Source organism: Chenopodium album, chromosome 25 (assembly GCF_948465745.1).
Source record: "Chenopodium album chromosome 25, dcCheAlbu1.1, whole genome shotgun sequence".
Taxonomy (NCBI): Eukaryota; Viridiplantae; Streptophyta; class Magnoliopsida; order Caryophyllales; family Amaranthaceae; genus Chenopodium; species Chenopodium album.
This window is the reverse complement of record NC_137858.1, coordinates 2239947-2260087: the sequence shown is the minus strand read 5'-3', so window position 1 is coordinate 2260087 and position 20141 is coordinate 2239947. Positions and strand designations below refer to the sequence as shown.

The following is a 20141-nucleotide window of genomic DNA, read 5'->3' as shown; positions in this document are numbered from 1 at the left end:
CTCTTAATTCTATCACGTAATCTATATCGCTTACATATTAGGGAATGTTTTTGGTACGTGAACCATGCCCCTTAACATAGCAATATACATCCACCAATATATAAATATAAATAAAAATATACTACTTGGACTAAAAAAAAAAGACATTGTAATACTTAGTTTTAATAAAAATATATATATTAAAAAAAAAACACCCTTTTCGCTCTTATTATCTCCCTATATAAATGGATCTAAAATCCCACATTTTAGAAACACAACAAAATCAAAATCTTAGAGAGAGAAAGAGAGTGTAGAGAGAGAAACTAAAAATGGCGGACGTAAGAGTTGAGAGAAAATCATCAACCAATAATAATAATGAAGGAGAAGGAGAAGTGAAGGAAATTAGAAAAGTGATAATGGTTGTATTAACGGTGGTAATGTTGGGTTACTTTGTAATATGGATTGTTATGCCTACTAATCTTTACAGAAATAATTGGAGGACTAAAATGTCCGCTACCTTAACCTCAACTTATTTTGGTACTCAAGGTATGTTTACTTCTTCCGTTTCTTTTTAAAATGCATCGGTTTATATGTTACTCGATTATGTTACATTAATTAAATTTGAACGCATGCATGCGTGTAAAGATAACATAAAGTTTTGATTATGAGGGTGGTAATAATTTTTGCAGGTACATCGTTGTTGATTTTTGTATTTCCTGTCCTCTTCATTGCCGTTCTAGGATCCGTGTACCATCATTTGGGAAAGAAATATTTTGGTTATCAAGTGCCAAGGTTGGTTCTTTTAGCTATTTTTAAAAATATATACAGTCGAGCGAGAAAAATCAAGAGATTTTCTAGTTTCTACTCGATCTCACTCTCTTTTACTTCATCACATAATCAGAGATGATTCTCTCTTAGCACAAAAAAATAATTGAGAATTACATTTTTTTGAAAATCATTTGCTAATTTTATAAGTGATTTGACGTGATTGTCTAATTATATTACTGAAGAATACCGCTCATTACTAGCTCATTCACTTACAATAGTTATAGTTAGATTCAACTTAATTACTAGCAAAAATATTTATGTAACTTGGCTTTATTCCTCTTTTGAATAAAAAAATAATAAAAAATATATATATTTATGTAAGTTTTTTTTTATTAAAATATAAATTTTTAGGGGACAAACTATTTATTTTTTCTAATAAGCATAACCGTCTAAATGTCTAATTACGAAAATGGTAATTGTCGTAATTTGTAACCAAAAAAAAAAAAATGTTGTTACACGGTAATGAAAAAGGATATGAATAAAAAGGCCTTATATATTAGGAATGAAATAAAATATTATTACCATAAATTAGAGATTTTTAGAGTATATCCTAATTTGATTTTTATTTTATTTTATTTATTTATTTTTTTTTTGAAAGATTTTTCCCTTGGAAACATAGTAAATAATATGTGAGGGAAAAAACTGAATGTATGCTGTTAAAATTTATGTATAATGTTAATGACATCATATGATGAGTGAATGAATAATTCTTACGATTTTAATTTTGTTCTTCTCAATATCATTAAACTTGTTCTTCACTTTTATTCATTCCCTTTTTGTTTTTCACTTTATTTATTCCCTTTTTGTTCTTCACTTATTCATTCCCTTTACCATTTGTATACTCATTGTTATATAAATACCCCAGTATAAGTATATTTTAACACCGTTATTCTCATTGTGTTGTGAATTTTTTAAATTTGGTAGTATAAAAATATTGATAATCTAAATCTTATGCGACACTAATAAATAAGTGCCATACAAGATTGTGACAACATTTAGTTGTCAATTTGTCATGAGTTATGACATTTAACATCGCCATTTTGAATATTCATGCTTACAAGAAATTAAAATAAGTACATGAGAGAAAATGACGGGTATAGCTTTACACATAAAGGTTTCAAAAAAAAAAAAAAAAAAAAAAAAGCTTTACACATAATCCTAAATTAATATATAAAAATATTTGTTATATGTACTGAAAATCCTCTTGATTTATTTCTCTAAAATTTTGAGCCTTAGTAACGTAAGAAGAATTCTTAATTAATGAAAGTTTAATAAGTTAATTGATGTTATCATGTTAACAGGAAAGACGGGAAAAGTAGTGGTATTACAAGATGGTTAGCAACGTGGAGAAGGCCAGTGCTTGTAAGAGGACCGTTAGGAATTGTCTCAGGGGTAGAACTGTCATTTCTATTGATGTTCATCGCGTTTCTCGTTTGGTCCTTGACTGTGTACTTGCATGTTGGTTATTCTAAAATCCAAATCAAGGGAAGCCAAAGGTAACTTTTCTCATGAGATTCATGCACATTTTCACCTTCAAATTCGCTTTTTGCAAACCAAAAACAAGATTTTGTGGATGACAGTTTTCAAAATTAACATGACTATTGATTGATACGTTGTGTAATTTTATTAATTAGACTAGTGTAACACCTACTATACAATCAGTGTTTACTTGATGGACGTGTTTTGCAGATATTTGTACAAGTGGGAAGTTACCGTGTTTAGGCTAGGGCTAACGGGTAACATATGCTTATCATTGTTGTTCTACCCAGTGACTCGAGGATCATCAATATTGCCCTTGTTAGGGTTAACCTCAGAAGGAAGTATTAAATACCACATTTGGCTAGGCCATCTGACGATGGCACTCTTCACTGCTCACGGCCTAGGCTATATTCCTCTTTGGGCCGTTGCAGGGGAAATCTCTCAGGTAATTTCTAAGCTGTCCATTCTACTCCCATGATAATATGGATCCAATATCAAATAATCAAACAAGCCTAGTTAAGTCGACTAGTTAAAATCAATTGTCAAATAAGACCATTATAAATCGATCGTACATTCATGCATGTACCCTGTAGGAAGTACAAATCAATCACTAGTGCTAAACACAAGATCATATTATTATGGTAGGACCTAAAAATTGTGGGACGTGTATGGTAATGGTGAATTTTGATACATAGAATTTAGGAAGTGATGAAGAACATAAGACTGGGAAACAGTAGCTGATAAGAATAAAGAATCGTGTTTGAATCACAATCATAGGCAAGAATCCAACAACATAAACTCAGTGGAGATGAAGCACAACTGATGTAATTGCAGATTTAGCCCAAAAATAGTGGTGGGCTTTTAACGATAACATGCCCTTTTCTTGGACTATTGGAAGTGCCATTGTGGACCCCTTTTTTCTTGTACATGTAAATTTGTAAGTGGTCCGTTTTTCCTATTACCACATGGGCCGGTGTTCTGTGTTCATACATTCACATTAGTAAGAATTTTGTTTCTCTTTTCCCTTTTTTGCCCTTGATTATTTTTTTGGAAATTTTGTTCTAAAAAAAAAAAAAAGAATTTTGATACTGACATAATAATATAATATAGACTGTAAAATCAGCATAAAATTACTAAGAGAAAACTTAGCGAGTTATGATGATAAATGAACCAAATTCTATTTGTTACACTCCGATTAATATAATTGTGGTACACTTTATCGAGGTATTTTTGTGAATCTCATGTCCAAGGGAAAGAAAATTTGACATATTATAAGTATTTTATCTTGATGTCTTTAAAAAAAAAAGTACTTAACCTTGATGAATTTACTATCTAAACATTTGAAAGTATTGCAAATTTTGGAGATGACATTTAGTTTTGCATATGATGAAATGAATTTGTTTCCCACGTTACAAAATACTTGCTAGTTGCTATACTTTTGGTTTTGGACCTAAAAACTTATTGCAAATTCAATTTATGATCTAAAATAACAATGCTAATTCTGTGCAGGCTTTGAAGTGGAGTAAAACAGATGTATCTAATGTAGCAGGAGAATTATCCTTGTTCTTTGGACTAATCTTATGGGCAGCAACATACCCTCGAATTCGAAGAAAGTTCTTTGAGGTCTTCTTTTACGCTCACTACCTCTACATCCTCTTCGTCGTATTCTTCTTCTTTCATGTAGGCATCGGCTATGCTTATTACATGCTTCCTGGCTTCTACCTCTTCATGATTGATCGTTACTTGCGGTACCTCCAATCGAGCCAACGTGTTCGATTGCTCTCCGCTCGTGTCTTGTCCTGTGAAGCACTTGAGCTCAACTTCGCCAAAAGCATGAGTTTGAGTTACAATCCTACTAGCATAATGTTCGTTAATGTCCCGAGCATTTCCAAGCTCCAATGGCACCCTTTTACTGTTAGTTCTAGTAGTAACTTGGAGCAAGACAAGATTAGTGTTGTAATCAAGGTTGAAGGGAAATGGTCTAGGAAGCTTTACGACATTGTTTCTTCTTCTTCCATTGATCGTCTTCAAGTCTCGGTTGAAGGACCATATGGACCTGCCTCGAACCATTTTCTAAGGTTTGTAAGAATCAATTTCACCCGTAAAAATAATTTCAGTTTAGTAAGAATCACAAGTTTATTTGATTTATTATGCCGATTAATTATTTATTGTGGTTACAGGCACGATACACTTGTGTTGGTGAGTGGAGGCAGTGGCATAACGCCATTCATCTCCATTATTCAAGAACTTATCTTTATAAGCACCACTATGAAATGCCAAACCCCAAAAATCCTTCTTGTTTCCTCATTCAAGAAATCCTCGGGTCTTTCGATGTTGAATCTCCTCCTCCCGCTCTCTAGCACCACCTCGGATCTTTCAAGCATAGACCTACAGATCAAGGCCTATGTAACAAAGGAGAAGGCGCAGAGCGAAGATTACCTAAAGCAACCGCAAGCCATTTGGTTCAAACCAAATGCATCCGATGCACCCATCACCCCTAACTTAGGCAAGAATGGTTGGCTTTGGCTTGGTGCTATAATCGCGTCATCATTCCTTGGATTCCTTATCTTCATGGGTATACTTACACGATACTACATCTACCCTATTGATCATAACACAAATGACATCTTCCCTTCGGCTGCAAGAACGATCTTTACTACGTTGATACTCTGTGGGTGTATGGTTGTGGCAGCCAGTGGTGCGTTCCTGTGGAACAAGAAAAGAAACGCCATGGAAGCCAAGCAAATAACGAACATGGAAGGTATAACACCACAGGCAACACCAGAATCACGGTTCTATAACGCTGACAGAGAGCTTGAGAGCCTTCCTCATCAGTCTATCCTTGAGTCCACAGAGATTCACTTTGGTGAAAGGCCTGATCTCAAGAGTAAGCTAACTTACCTTCATATTATATTTACTGCTCAACATACCTTTTCTGACTACAAAGTATTATACACTATGATGCTAACCTTTATCTGAAAAAAGCCAAAATTTGACCCTTTATTCTTGTGCAGGATTGCTGTTCGATTGTAAGGACTCGAGCGTTGGAGTACTTGCTAGCGGTCCTGCAGGGCTGAGACATGAAGTTGCAGCCATATGTGGATCTGGTTTGGCGGACAATCTGCATTTTGAATCAATCAGTTTTAGTTGGTGAGTCGCCAACCTCTGCAACTGAAGAGCAACAACTTTTGAGTCTGGTTTATTTCTGGTGTGATAGTGTGATGCGCAACATATATAACTTTGAAGCTAGAAGAATCTGTAGTTCAATAACAGTTTCTCCTCTTAGTTTATATGGCGTACCTCCCATATGTAGTTTCTGAATCAATACCATATATACAGATTGTTCTACTCCTGTACAAATATAAATGGAAGAATAATGTAAACTTCTACCATTTGAGTGTATGATTCCAACCTTGTTAATATAGTTGATGTAAACAAAGTTACGTTTTGTCTTTCGGATGTCATTCTAGCAATTTCTATCAGAACTTATGATAATGTATCGACATGGACTAATCTACTAGTACAACATATATGAAAGTCATATACTGTAGTTCATTGATATAGTAATAAAATCGGCATTGTAGTTAATACGAAGCAGTACCTCCATTCTCTATTAATTGCAGCATTAGGGAGTGCATTGTTCCCTTGGCCCCCATAGTATTTTATACGAAATAATGTTGATGATCACTAATAATCAGCATATGTTATATTTTCACATTATTGAGCAAATGGTTATATCATAAGAGAATGAATTTTTAAGCATCTCACCTCTAAAATAAGGTGAGATTTAACTGAAGATTATATTATACATGGCAAAAGTAATAGAATATGGAGCCTATAGCTTTATTAAGGACATCCATATTCCATACTCTATCAATCAATACAAAAACAGAGGTATACAGACGATATATATTGATCCAGGCCTGTCAACTGCCGGGAGCAATCACAGTCCTCATGGCTGCATCCTAGCTTCTAGCTTCTATGTACAACCGCGGAGGATGCTATAATTCTAATATAACTGCAACGACCAAAAATGTTACAGGGGAAAACCAAAGAATGAATGATACACTATTGCTGCTCCTACACATAATACAGAGATGTAACCCTATAAAGTGGAAATTGTCATTTAAGGTAGTAGGGCTCTTTGCCTAGGTACCACACCAATAAAGATTAATAACACCCTCAAAAGCCTAAGAAACTACGTTGGGATGAAAGCTTACGACTTTACAAGTTTGGCGTCATATCTCCTGAAAGTTTGGAACAGATGAGAGCCTTTCCTCCAGTTCTTCAACCAAATCATGGTACTCAGCAAATGTTGGTTGCGACTACATTAACAAAGGAAACAATAAGATACAGACAGTTGAATAACCAGTTGTTAGGATGTGCATGTTTTAAGGATACCAACAAGGCTCTAAAGAAAATCGTGGCTTCATAGTTTATTTGTTTTTTTAGGAAAATTTTGTGATTCAATTCCAATGGTGGTCTAGAGTATCAAATTTATCAATGTATTCATTGTTTTGTGCAGGGACAAATGAGAGGTTTCCATGTGCATAATTTTATAGAGTGAGAAGGGATGCATATGCAAGTATTTTTTTTTTTTTTTCATGTTTCTTTCTAACTTGTATGTGGAGTATTACACCACTCTGATTCAACCTGAATGTCTAATCCTTCCCTTTTAATGATTCTATACACAGCAGTTTGATGTAATCCATATTTGTTGTCACAAAGAAGCATACCTGAAGAGTGACACAATATGCTTTCCAAAGACGTGCATCATGCCGAAATAAATCAAAGAGTACCTGAGGATGTTCAGAAGACTTCTTTAAGACAAACTGTACTGTCTCATCCTCATAGAACAAGAGGCACTACCCCAAGACAGAAAGTGAAATAACCCTATAATACCTTTAAATGCAATTCAATTATATAATACAATTAAAGATTATTTTTTGAAAGGATACAATTAAAGATACTTGATTACACATATGAGTCAAATCACAATTGCTAGCCGGGACTATTTAAACAAAGTCAAAATCAAATTGAAATGACCCTACATGTTTACACTGACTTCAAATACTACATCAGGTTATGTGTTATACCTCGGATCTTCTCAACAGAGTGGCAAGGACAACAATCCATTCTTTAAATTTGACAGAGCACATGTGAGCCAAGAGGAATTCTGCATCCAACCGACTCTGGAGTGTACCCATATGAAGCTACAGATGTCGAATCAAATTCAGTAACCATTACAAAAATAGAGGGGGGGGGGGGTGTTACCACTCAAATAACCAATCAGATAGAACATATTAGCAATAAGTTTCACAAACTCGGATATATATACCTTTTGCCCAATGAGTTCAAGACCAGAAGCAAAATTCTCTAAATGAGCACATCCATATCTTTCTCGTTGGAGGAAATCCTGTTCAAATGCAAGCCACAATACTTAAATTATATGGAGCATAATAAACAGAAGATACAAGAAACAGAAGAGTGGATCAAGCATTGAGCCATTGACTAATGACTAAGTGACTAAGTCTGGCACAGTCAACTCTAAGAAGCCCTAAACATTAGAAACACAAATGATAAAGTAATTAACTAATACTGTAATAAACACCATAGCTAACTCACCACCACATCAAACTGAGTGCCCTTCACAAATGCAACAAGCTTTGACAGCTCCTTCCCTGACATTAAATAGCTAGCATGGCTTTCCAAAATATTTCTAACAGAAGTGACATGCGCACTTTGTTCTTTATGTGAGCTGCTGCATCAAAAACTTAATTTTCTGGTTACCCTCACTCAGAAATTTTGACAACTCTGAATCAAACACTAAACTACAAGGATGTAGGATAAGTACATTACCTCTTAGAATCAAACGGCTGCTTCTTTGAAGAGAAAAGAAACAAGCCCAAAAATCTAGGTGAAACCCCTTCTTCTGTCGGTGCCTGCTCATACTCTCTTCCAGATCTCAGCAAAAACCTCACCTGAAATGCAGTTTTTTATTTAGCATTTTTTCCGAGGAAAAAGAAGTGTGAAAATTGGTAGAGGTGAGATGAGCTCTGTAAAAGTAACAGCCGATTCAAATTACTTACCAGTTCCCCAGCAAGTTCATACAAAGAATCATCAAGAGTTGCCTGCAAGGTATAAAGGTTCCCAATCAGTTAAAGAGGGGTCTTGACAGTAAGGTGAAGAAAAAAAATATGTTATTGATACAATTCCACTTCAAGTACCTGTAACAAGCGCAAAGCACAGTACTGGCTGACGGCAGGACCTTCAAGTTTGGCAATGACCTAAGAAAAGTTGATATGAATGAGATGCCAAAAACCAAAAAAAAAAAAAAAAAAAAAAAAAAAAAAAAAAAAAAAAAAAAAAACAGGAACTTGAAATCTAGCAAGTTAGATAATACAAACAAAGCAGTAAACGAGTACATCGAAAGTAAGACTGATTTTCCATAGATTGGAGAAGCACGCTCCAAAAAAAGCACAATATAATTTCTTACAGTTGTAACATAGGACAAGAGAGCACCTTGATCCCACAAACAAGAGGAATCCTCGGAAAGAATTTTCGTCAAAATCAAAAAATTATGCAAAAATAAACAATTATTGTATAAAACCAAAATGAACTTACGAGAACGTAGCAAGCAGCAGTTTGGTACCATCTTCTTTGGAAGCACTCCTCGAACAACCTGTGCAAAAGAGTTGTAACAAATTAACCTTACAGCTATTTGGTTACCAGGCAGATAAACAGAATAGCAATTGAATTCTAATGTTGATTTATTGATGATCCGGCCTGTTGCAGACAATGTATTCTTATTGGCAGGAAATAAACTGCAGAAGCATTTAGAAAACTTAGTATTTAAGAAGTGATGTCAGTTTAATAGAGTTGGTAGGTATCCTAGATTGCAAGGAGTTAAGTCTACAAAATTGTGCTTTTGATGTAGCACTAAAAAGTAGAATGACATGCAAATGAACCCCATTCCTAAAAATTGGGCCTTGCTCCAAGCCTTGTGCAAATTTCACATTTTACAGGGTTTTGGAATTAATAGGCTTCTAATTTTTCAAACTATATCGGACAAAAATTAATTAATAACCAAAGATAAATTCACTGGATGTTAGCCAAAGGATATTTGAACAATAACGGAAGGCGCATACTCTGTTGATCTACCAGCTGCAGAAAATAAATCCGCCCAGTGTCGACCATCTGTTTTCCTAGCAACACTCACTACAACATTGTGATATTCAGGAAAATTTCTGATCAAGTCACATGTCTTCTCCAAAAGAGATTCAGGCTTTTGATTGGAGACTGCCTTCTGGTTTTTATTTATGTTTTGCCTGCAAAGAAATGTTTGAGACAATTTAATACAGCCAAACAGTATAACAGAAAGGAAAACAGAGCATACTGCAACAAAAAATATTCACCAGTATAACATGGGTTGTAGCACTAGGTCCAATAAAAAAAAAAAAAAAATTAAAAAAAAAAAAAAAAAAACAACAAAACAAAACAAAAAAACAAACAAAAAAAAAAACAAACAAAAAAAAAAACAAACATATCCCAGAGGCCATATTTGGTTACATTGTATAACTTGAAATGCCAGTAATATATGTGCCAAAAACTCATAAAGAGGGGTACAAAATGTACCTACTGCTTACAAAACTTGATTAGAGATATTAATGATGTTCTCAATCCCTTTAAACAAAAAATTGGTCACGACATTGAGGGTCACTTTTAGGAAACTGCACACAAAAAAACCCAAATTCTCCACTAAAAAGGATCAATAAAGAAGTATGAGAAAGCTCTATTCTAATTTAATACATACTGAATATAAAATGTAGCCTCTTATAGTTGGGATAGCATAAATAGAAAGGGGTCATAATTTAAGGGGCAGAGAGAATTATTTGAGAAATAGTAGTCATGGACTCATGGTTCTGGTTATTATTATTTAAAAAAAAAAAAATAGAGCAGAAAATGTACAGCTTAAGAAGAGACCAAGAGATTTAGAATATTGGAAAAAGGAACCGTTGTAAGCAGAGGATCAAGTCACTATTTTGGTTTCTTGATCTCCCATTTTGGGTTGGATATTAAAGTTTTTATCAAAAGCCGATCCATTATTGTATAAGATATTTATGAGGCAGTGGTCATTGTTTCGCCAACAATATATTTAACTTAATAGCTATAACCTAATCAGGCAAAATAGTCGTGTAACAACAGAATAAATGTATAACACTCCGTATGATATACAATTATACACATGTACAACTTAGATTTGAGATTATAATTTCTACAGACTAAAGTACCTTGAAATCTCAGCTTCAAATACTGTAAAAAGTAGCCACTCAAGGCAATGGGAGAAATGGGGCTTTTCTGCTGATAATTGAGCCAGCTTTAAAGCTTCCTCGATCTTATCCCTCTGCATAAGTAAGAAAACAATTTATGAGACATGATCCAGAAAGAACAGATATAAGAAACCAAAAGGAGAAAATCCCAATGAAACAACAGAAGAAATAACAAGCGTCATTCAAACTAAGGAGAGACCTTAAAGATATGTTTACTGTGACCGCCAAAGAATCAGTCAAGCATATATTACTATCACACCCTTAAAACTTGTAGTGTATATAATGTTTCATCAATCACTGTCTTCGGTAATTGCTAATATTCAATATTCATGATCTAATAACGACAGCACCAAGAAGCCACAACTAAAATGATCACTATTCTAGGCGGCTTTGGAGAGAGAGAGAGAGAGAGGGGGGGGGGGGGGGGGGAGGGGGGAATAATAGCAGTATTTTGAGTTCACATCATTTTCAAAATGCTTCCTATTCCAGATTATTTTTCGTAAATGATGTATGACCATAATTCCATAAACGCATAAAATAGATCTGCTTCAAAAGTCCACCCCAACTAATTGAAGAGGGGAAGCAAGGGATACCTGAAGGAGGTGACGCAGCAAACAATGCAATATAGTTTGTGCTTGGGGAGATGGCTCGAAACATGGAAACTCCGTACACGCAGAAAATGATAATCTCTGGCAAACACCAACCACTACTCCAGCATTTGGAAGAAGTCCCAGAGGATAAATTTCACGATCAAACTCAAGATCAGGATCCAGCTAAAAAAAATGAAATCATTATCATCAAGAGCACAGAGAAAAAAAAAAAACGAAATTATTTCTCACTTCAAACTGTCTAAATATGAAGAGAATTCAATCAAATTTTAAAAAAGAAAAAAATAAACAGAAAATCAAAAAGGATTCAAGGTAGCAAAATGGCATAAAAAAAAAACGGACTATATAACGAACAATAAAGGGAACATGTGATGTTGATGATAGTGACAAATTTAATACTCTCTGCAACCTGCTAATTGTCCAACCTACAACCTACACAATTTGTAAAGACTATCCTATGCCAAGTGCTGCAATACTGAACATCGTCACAGTTCCTTTTTACACCCTTTTTTAAAAATAAATCAAGGACTTTCATTCTGTACCATAGAAAGTTGAGAAGACATAAAAAGACTTCCATTTTCATTTGGTGTTGGTTAACAGAAGAAAGAGGATAGAAGACATATTCATTCATTTCATTTGGTGTTAGCTAACAGAAGAAAGAGGATAGAAGGCATATTCATTCAGCGTAACAGTAAAACTCTAAGTAGGCATAACACCAGTCGATAAGAAATAAAACTTGCAACATTCAGAAACAGTATTCATGCAACCAGTGACCTCAACGGCTGACACAATGTACTTTTTCATTATTCTATTTATCCCCTTTTAACTTATATCAGAATATATGTCAATACCTGCAAGAAGTCCTCCTGTTTGAAAGGGTCAACACCTGGAGATGGATACCAGACCTGTAAAAGTTAACTTCCAAAATATTTTTATCAGAAATCTAAACATACAACAGTGCCAAAATGACCTAGGAGACTAGGAAAAGGGTTGTCAACAAAAATGAAAAGCTTCAATAGAAGGACCACAAAAAATGGGAAATTATCACCTGCATTCCTCGATGACCATAATCCAACCAAGTAATCTCTTCAATGAGATTTTCTTTGTCATCTGATTGGCCACATGTAACCCAAAACAGTTCAACAAAATCTGTTAACTCCAATTCATGCCCATCATCCATATCTAGAAGAGACATCTCCCCATTTGCACGTAATATCAAACATCTATCAAACAGAAAGGACTTCCATAAGCGTTGTTTACTGAAGCGATACTTTGCTTTAATAGGTATTGGCTTCATAAGCAATATTTTGCTTTTCAACACTTACCTCACAGGCTCTTGTGATGACTTGTGTTTTACTGAAGTATAATCCTTAAAAAATTGATCTGGTATGAAGCGCATAGATGCCGGAGGGCTCTTTGCGGTCATGATAGAGAGCTCACGTACTGTAGAAAGCTGTTTGTCATTTTATCACTTGAAATTGCATGAAGACAATTTGAATTCTAAAGGACTGTGATATGTGAATAATTATTCTAATTATGAGCAAGAGTATACAGTGAAGACATTTTACCTGTAAATTTGGATTACTTATAGGGGTCAGTTCACCAGATAATTTCACATGGTATATGTGGACATCAAAAGGGCGATAGGCAACCAGTATATAATCTTGATAAACATCCATGACTATCGGCTTTGTCAGCAACGTTTTTTTACACAATAGTGAACTTTGATCAAGGTGATATCTAGGATAAAATAGCAGCTCATACCTGCAATTTATAAATCCACAAAAACTGTTTACTGCTATTTTTCCAAGCAAATATGATACATGATTTCACAGACAAGCATGGAGACAGACAGCATATCACCCTGTTGAATTTAGTAAATATAAGTTAGGGCGACATAAGCTGCTAAGAGTTAGTTATTTAAATCATCTTGACTGCCACATAATTCTGTACATGTTCTCATATACAACAGAAGTTACATAGTTACTGATACCCAATTCAGAAGTGTTATGCTTTTCCCAATACCAGCCTAGAGCAACGTCAGCACCCAACAGAAGAGAGAACAAAGAACAAAGCAAATAAAACTGTGACATATGATAACTTTTCCAGAAAAAAGGATATGGCATACAATTATAAGACTTTCTTCCTGAATGGAAGGAGTATTCCTCAGTAAGTTGGTATTAAACCCAAAATAATATGCAGACTTTACTCCATTCAAGAGATTCTAAAGTTTAAACATGCTTCCTAATCAATCATCGTGATAAAGGAGACCGATTGTAATCCATAAACATGTACTCAAACATTTTAAGTAATAAAACAGCAGGCCAAATATAGGTTGCACAAGTTACAGCAAGGTACACCCCACTAATTTGAATGTCAATTGAATGTAAATTAATAACGACCTAAAATACTTATCTATGTCCTTTAATCTAGTCAGGATCTCATTAGAATTTGTTCCACTGGCCATTTCTAAGTCAAAGTTTCTCCTTCTTTGGAAACATGCCGTTAGAATTTGTTCTATTGTCCAATCCTATGTCCAAGTTTCTCCTGATTTGAGGATAGGCAATTATAAATCACTAACAGAATCTGAAAGGAATAGAGATAAAATCTCACGTGTTAGATGAACTGACATAATTGCAAACAACAACAATTTTCCCCAGCCACAACAAACCCTTGCACTCGATCTTCTGTTCTTGTGTAACATCTCCAAAGAACCGCCATTTTTTCAGACGTACGTCATACAATATCAACCCATGAAGACCAGCAACTGCCAAGAATGTTCCATCAAAGCTAGCTGCCACATGTAAAACTGGCCAATTCTGTGAGATGTAAGAGACCTGGACAAACACAATGTCAGAAAGGGCCACACATCATAGGCAAAATATGAGTGGCAAGAAAGATGACAAGTAAAGCACATAACTGGAAGGTTAAGGTGCAACATTTTAAGATCATCTGTCTCCTCAGACTGAACAAGAAGAACACGATCTTCACCATAGATCACTTGACGAACAGAGGTTGAGCCTGAAACTCCTCTATTAAGACAGCATTTACCAAAGGGGAATGCAAGAATTCTCTCTGAAGACTTTTCCTCCACCGCATACAGCCTGTATCCATATTCATCCCAGTGTATTGTTGCTGCACCAGCCATTAAGGGCTCAGATTTCCGATCGGGGTTTGGCTTAGCTACCGGGGAAGAGATAGAGCTCAAACCAACTTGACGGATAGTTGACATCAAACGACAGCCTGAGACAGACCAAACTGTAAGCCCTCTAAGCTTCCATCCAACTGCAAAGGCAGAATTATCAGGTGTCCACGCAATACAACTAACAGGACCAGTATCTTCAGTAGAATACCTGCAGAAATGATCAGTAATTAAAGCCACTGTCATCATACCAGTGCATGAAATATTCAAAATCAGACTAGACTCGCATCCAGTCCAATACAAGTGAATCAGACACGGAAAGCATAAGATCTGTTATACAGACCCATCACCATTCTCAAAGTACAGAGATACAGGATCTACCAACAGAGACTAGATACACGATCATGTAGTCAAATTTCCAAGATAAGCAACATAAAAAGGCTTACCCCCAATCATACAATGAAACACTGCGCATTAGTGAACCAGATCCAGCCAGGTCATATAACTCAACAACCCCTCTTCTAGTACCAACTGCAAGAATTTGCTGATCAGAAGCTACTGAAGCACATACAGCATCACCTGAGCCAAGTATCTTTTCAGCTTTTATAGAATCAGATTGCTTAAGGCCCCTCTTGCTTACAGAACACTGTACAAGCTTCCCATCAGAGAAAATAACAAATAGCATCCTCAATAGCAATGAAAGCTCCAAACCCACAATAGAAGAAGGTCCAGAGAGTGTTGGGTCTATATGATTTACTTCTGGAATTCTTCCAGTTGCACAGCCATTTTCAAAACAATTAGGTGCCCTAATGATTTCATCACTCTCACCAATACGGCAGTCAACAATAGAAGCGCCACAGAACTGCAAAACCAACCGCATAGAGATTAGAGTAGATAGTAATAACAGTCATCAAACCACATTTGTAGGCATGCAGATGACTTGCAGTTTTAGTAGGTCACCTAAAATTACAGACATACGTAAGCTGAAAAACCTACAGTGTGGCCTGGGGGTGATTCAGCCAAGAATTAGTAAACTGTTGGAAATAGAAGCTAGATGCACTAATAGCTTACCTCCCCTTTCCATGATATTGTATACAAGGAACCATTAGACAGTCCAATCAGCAAATGCTTATTATCACATACGATATTGCTCCTGGGCAGGAAAAAAACTAATCAGAAACCAATTAGAAAAGTTCAATGAAACACTTTATGAGCAGTATGTTAAGACATCCAAGTATTACTATTTGCAGGATGCACATTAAATGGTTTACAAAACACTGGAAAAAAAAAAAAAATCGCCCAATATTATAGGACACTCTTTTTCATAAAAATCCATATGGCACTAATATAATAGATTAGGAGAAGTTAACTAATAGGTCACCCACTTTCATAGTTTCATTCCATTCCCTGGCCTTTGTAATTATAAAAATCCATATGGCACTAATATAAGCTGTAGGAAGTTTCATAAAAACTTTAGGATATTGTACAATATCTCCAAGCCAAGCAGTAAAGGTCAACGCTTACACTGTTAAATCCTTGACAGAAAAAGGGACCTGCTCATTCAGGACAAGATTAATGTTTGCAAGAAACAGAGCTGATGGCTGCTTTCCCCCAAATTGTATTCTTTTATCAGAAAATTGCACCTTAAATATGTGAAGGTAGAAAGAAGAAGTCTGCAAGGAAAGAAAGAAAAGTCAAAGACAGCAATATTATGTACTTCTTATTTTCGTCATCAAACCACAAATGCAAGCAAAACCCATAGATTGCCCCAACTAAAAGCAATTACATTCCTGCTAATAAGCAGACAAGCCACGAAACAGAATCTAGTATCTCCATGATAGCACACTTCATCACTACAGCCTACTTTTCCCCTTCACTGGCTTTAGCTTTTCCAGCAAAGGATATTTTATATTTCTAATTTTACAGAAAGCACAGTCGAAGCCAAGACTAACAAATAGCCATATACTCCCTCCGTCCCCTTTTGATAGTCCCTTATGGGCATTTTTTACGGGAATTAATAAACACAAATAAATATAGTAAAAGTACATTGAAAATGTAAATTGACATTGGGTATGCAAAAAAGTGGAGAGAGAAAGTAATAAAAGTATATGGGAAAACAAAATTTACATAGGAAATTTAAATTTGCACAAATATTGTTGCAAATTGGAGGAAATTTTGGTAAAAAATTAACATTAATGGTTGTTGGAAAAAGCAAATGGGGTGAACATTTTGGGACTAAAATTTGCCCATAAGGGACTATCAAAAGGGGACGGGGGGAGTACTAATTATGCAGCAAATACTAATTTCATTATGCCCGTTTCGACCCATATATGACCATTATCCAGGTACGTACGGCGACGTGAAAGCTTATAGCCAATACAAGAGGCGTGTACGAAAACGAGTAAATTGACCGTTTTAAGGCAAATTGGATGGTTCCACCAACCCAGTTGGACTCTCGGAGGATATTAGGGACCATGGTAAATATCTCGGCAATTTTTATTTACGGGCGAAAAAGGTCAAAAAATTCCAAAATTGAAGGCTATTATCCACGCTTTTTGAGGAATTTTTGAGGTTACAGGGCCCGGTGGCGAAAGGTCGTGAGACCCTATGGGATACATCTTAGGGTCATATAATGCTATTTGGAACCATATATGACCACTATATGTTGTCATAAATGTCCGTGGTAGACTTGAGTTCACGAAATAAGGTAAATTGACTATTTAAAGGCATATTGGATGGTTGCACCAACCTAAATAGACTCCTGGGGTGTATTAGGGTCCATGATAAGCATCTCGGCAATTTTTATTTTCGGGTCAAAATAAGTGGAAAATTGTCCAAAATTGAAGGCTATAATACATGATTTCGGATAATAAGAACACTCACATAAATACGTGATTTTAAAATCTTTGGTCCCTCTTTATCACGCACTGGCACTTCTTGCTGCTACCATGAAATAAGGTTTTAGGCTATTATAATTAATTACATAACTCCATCTAGCTTGTGCAATCTCATCCTTTTACGTTGAAATTTCTCCTCTATAAGTAATCACTTCTTACCTTAAGGGTAGTATACATTCCTTCCACGCTATTTCATGATGATAATAATTCCATCACATACATACAAAGCAGCCCTCCTTCCACGGTTTTTAGGTAGATAATAATCCTATCAAATTCATAGAAAAACTCTAGCCATAGTAAAATCCTTCTTCAAGTATCATTGACAGATTTTTTCCTATATATCCTTAAAAGGAAAGAGCCAGTGTCCCTATAAAATTTGCCACTACTTATAGACAAATGACCTTGACTACCACTAACCGATTAGTTTCGCATCTACAACCTACCAACAAGCACTGAACTCAGATTGTCAGAAGGCAGCTTATTTGATCTTACAAATACATATTGTACTCCTGCAACATACTGATCCAAAAAGTATAGCAGAAAAACTGGACAAAATGCTTAAATATTCATCATAAGATAGTGAGATGTATTCAGCCATTCAGGTGCCAACCTAAACAAATTTTTAGTCTACATTCAAGGATTGAGGTGCTACATATCAATTGATCCTATTTCATCTGTACATGGAATAAGCCAAAGGTCTATGGAAAAATCAACTTAAGAAACCAGAATGTTTCAATTACTTGGATGGAAAACACAAGAACGTGCTTACAAAAATAAAATAAATTAGAAATCAAAGAAGGAATGAGAAGAGAAGCAAACTCACAAGAACAGCAACCAATTTTGCATCTGGGCTCCACACAGCCTGTATATTCTCACCTTCTCTCTGGATTGAGCTTGAATCCCTTTTATACTTTCCTAATCTCACTTTATGCTAATCAAACCAAACAAAAGACATAAACCATGTCAGACACAGTTAAACGCATATAATCAGATCACAGTCACATTAAACAAAGCAACTAGTGCACTTTAACTCTGCCCCAATTCTCGTTGATCAATAATAAGAAAAATGAGTCTAAACTAGTGCAACCTTGCACATGATAACTTCTTTTTTTTATTTTCTGAGATCACAAGAAAATTTCATGAACAAAGTCTACCAAGTCACTAGGATAGTCAAATTGCCATGCTTATACACAATTTGTGGCAAAGTAACAATTGCTAAGTAAAGTCACTACTACGCTCCAGTTCAGACCGCCAGAACTCAGAATCCATACAAATTTACACCGCCATTATCCACTCATCAATGTGTAACAAAATTCGAACAGTCGTAGCTCAGCCAACTAAATTCATACCTCAAACCATAAAATGTTATTCACATTATCATCGCTTCGCCTATTTGTTACATAGTAGCAATTTTGATTAAAAAATTGTCACTGCTCATGTCTAACAGTACAATTCATCATCCATACAAAAATACACAACCACAATTTGCATTAATGTATAGCAAATTTCAAACTTTAAGTAACAAAAACAACTGAAAACTAATCAAATTCAAACTCAATATCAAATCATAAAAAGGACAAAACTAAACTTATATGAGTAGTTACGAATTCCCAGAAATTCTACAAGATCAGCAACAATCAAAATCAAATCCACAAATTAAAAACAAAAATGCAGACAACAGCAAGCAAAATTACCGAATTCCGCATAAAAAAATCAAAAATTACGAAAAAACTTGTTGAATTAACAAAAATTGAACACTGAATCAGAGAGCAATTTAGAGAAAATCAGAACCTGAGAAGAACTCCAGAGTTCGAGATGAGAAGGAGCGACAACGAGCAACAATCGATTGATAAGTTTAAGATAAATAATTCGTTGAGAAGAATCAGAAATTCCTGATTCAATTGGCATTACATGCGGCCATCCATATGCCATATACATTTTGGATCGTCGAAAGAGATGAACAAATTAATGGAGGAGAGAGAAAATTAGGGTTCGAAGGAAGAAATTGAGAGCATAGTTTCAGTGAAGAAGATGAAGAAGACGAAAAGGAGACAACGATCTGATTCTCAGCAGTTGAGAGAAGAGGAGATGGATCTGATGAATCTCCTGCCAAAAATCACAATCAAAATCTTTCTCTGTTTTTTCTTTTTCTTTTTTTTAGTATTTATTTATTTTTATTTTTTTTTTGGGTAAGTTGTTGGTTGGTAGCCATTGGGCCGACAGAATTAGCCCGGTTGAGCCGGGGTTCGTTTGGGCTTGTTGGAAGTTGAGCCATCTTGGCTAGGTTTGGTCCATTGGATGGTCGTGGGGCAAATTTGTGTAATGTCAAAACAGTGCAATTTGCTATCTGGCCTTAGGTTCAATTTTCTCTTACTAAAATCATATGAACATGCAATTGTTAGAATAATAATGTGATGAGAATACATATACAAGTACATATTTATGATTTTATTAATTTGCAATTCTATATTCTTAGTTAGTTTAATACATTACTCCGCACATGTTTTTATTCATCTTACGGAATACCTATACAAATTGTGACTAGTTGTTAACTAGCCACTCGAGTCATACTTCAGCTCGACTCTTTAACTAACCTAGACTATAATATTATTATTTTTGGGTTTATTATATCTTCGTTTAGTTTATTATGAAGTATAATGAAACTAGAAACACACAAAAAGATATAAGCAAACTTGCTACCTTAGGTTAGTTCTATTGGCTCAAGCATGCCTCGACGAATTTGAAAACATTGATCAATTGTGAACTTGTGTTATCCAACTTAAACCATCTCATTGCTACTATTTTGGAATGAACTAAGATAAAAATGTGGTTATTATTGGATAAGCAGAGTAAATTGACTTAAAGAATGAACGACTAT

The 20141-nt window shown here is 35.1% G+C and overlaps 2 protein-coding genes across 2 annotated transcripts; one reads left to right on the top strand and one right to left on the bottom strand.

Annotated features, from left to right (window-relative positions):
• The first annotated feature begins 256 nt into the window (after nucleotides 1–256).
• On the top strand, nucleotides 257–5729 carry LOC145613502 (ferric reduction oxidase 2-like). Its single transcript, XM_081668620.1, has 7 exons — nucleotides 257–525; nucleotides 669–771; nucleotides 2109–2303; nucleotides 2497–2731; nucleotides 3796–4364; nucleotides 4467–5173; nucleotides 5301–5729. The coding sequence occupies exons 1-7, from the start codon at nucleotides 309–311 to the stop codon at nucleotides 5438–5440; spliced, it is 2166 nt and encodes a 721-aa protein (XP_081524746.1). The 5' UTR covers nucleotides 257–308; the 3' UTR covers nucleotides 5441–5729.
• A 311-nt stretch (nucleotides 5730–6040) lies between these two features.
• Nucleotides 6041–19397, bottom strand: LOC145614408 (uncharacterized). Its single transcript, XM_081669459.1, has 23 exons — nucleotides 19055–19397; nucleotides 18087–18194; nucleotides 15891–16039; nucleotides 15438–15519; nucleotides 14813–15228; nucleotides 14145–14577; nucleotides 13838–14061; nucleotides 12793–12988; nucleotides 12550–12677; nucleotides 12273–12447; nucleotides 12076–12129; nucleotides 11210–11389; nucleotides 10578–10690; nucleotides 9435–9614; nucleotides 8911–8968; nucleotides 8514–8573; nucleotides 8376–8417; nucleotides 8146–8267; nucleotides 7912–8044; nucleotides 7625–7702; nucleotides 7383–7499; nucleotides 7023–7085; nucleotides 6041–6611 (listed from the first exon to the last, which is right to left on the bottom strand). Exons 1-23 carry the CDS (start codon nucleotides 19199–19201, stop codon nucleotides 6525–6527), a joined length of 3345 nt encoding a protein of 1114 aa, XP_081525585.1. The 5' UTR covers nucleotides 19202–19397; the 3' UTR covers nucleotides 6041–6524.
• Nucleotides 19398–20141: the final 744 nt, after the last annotated feature.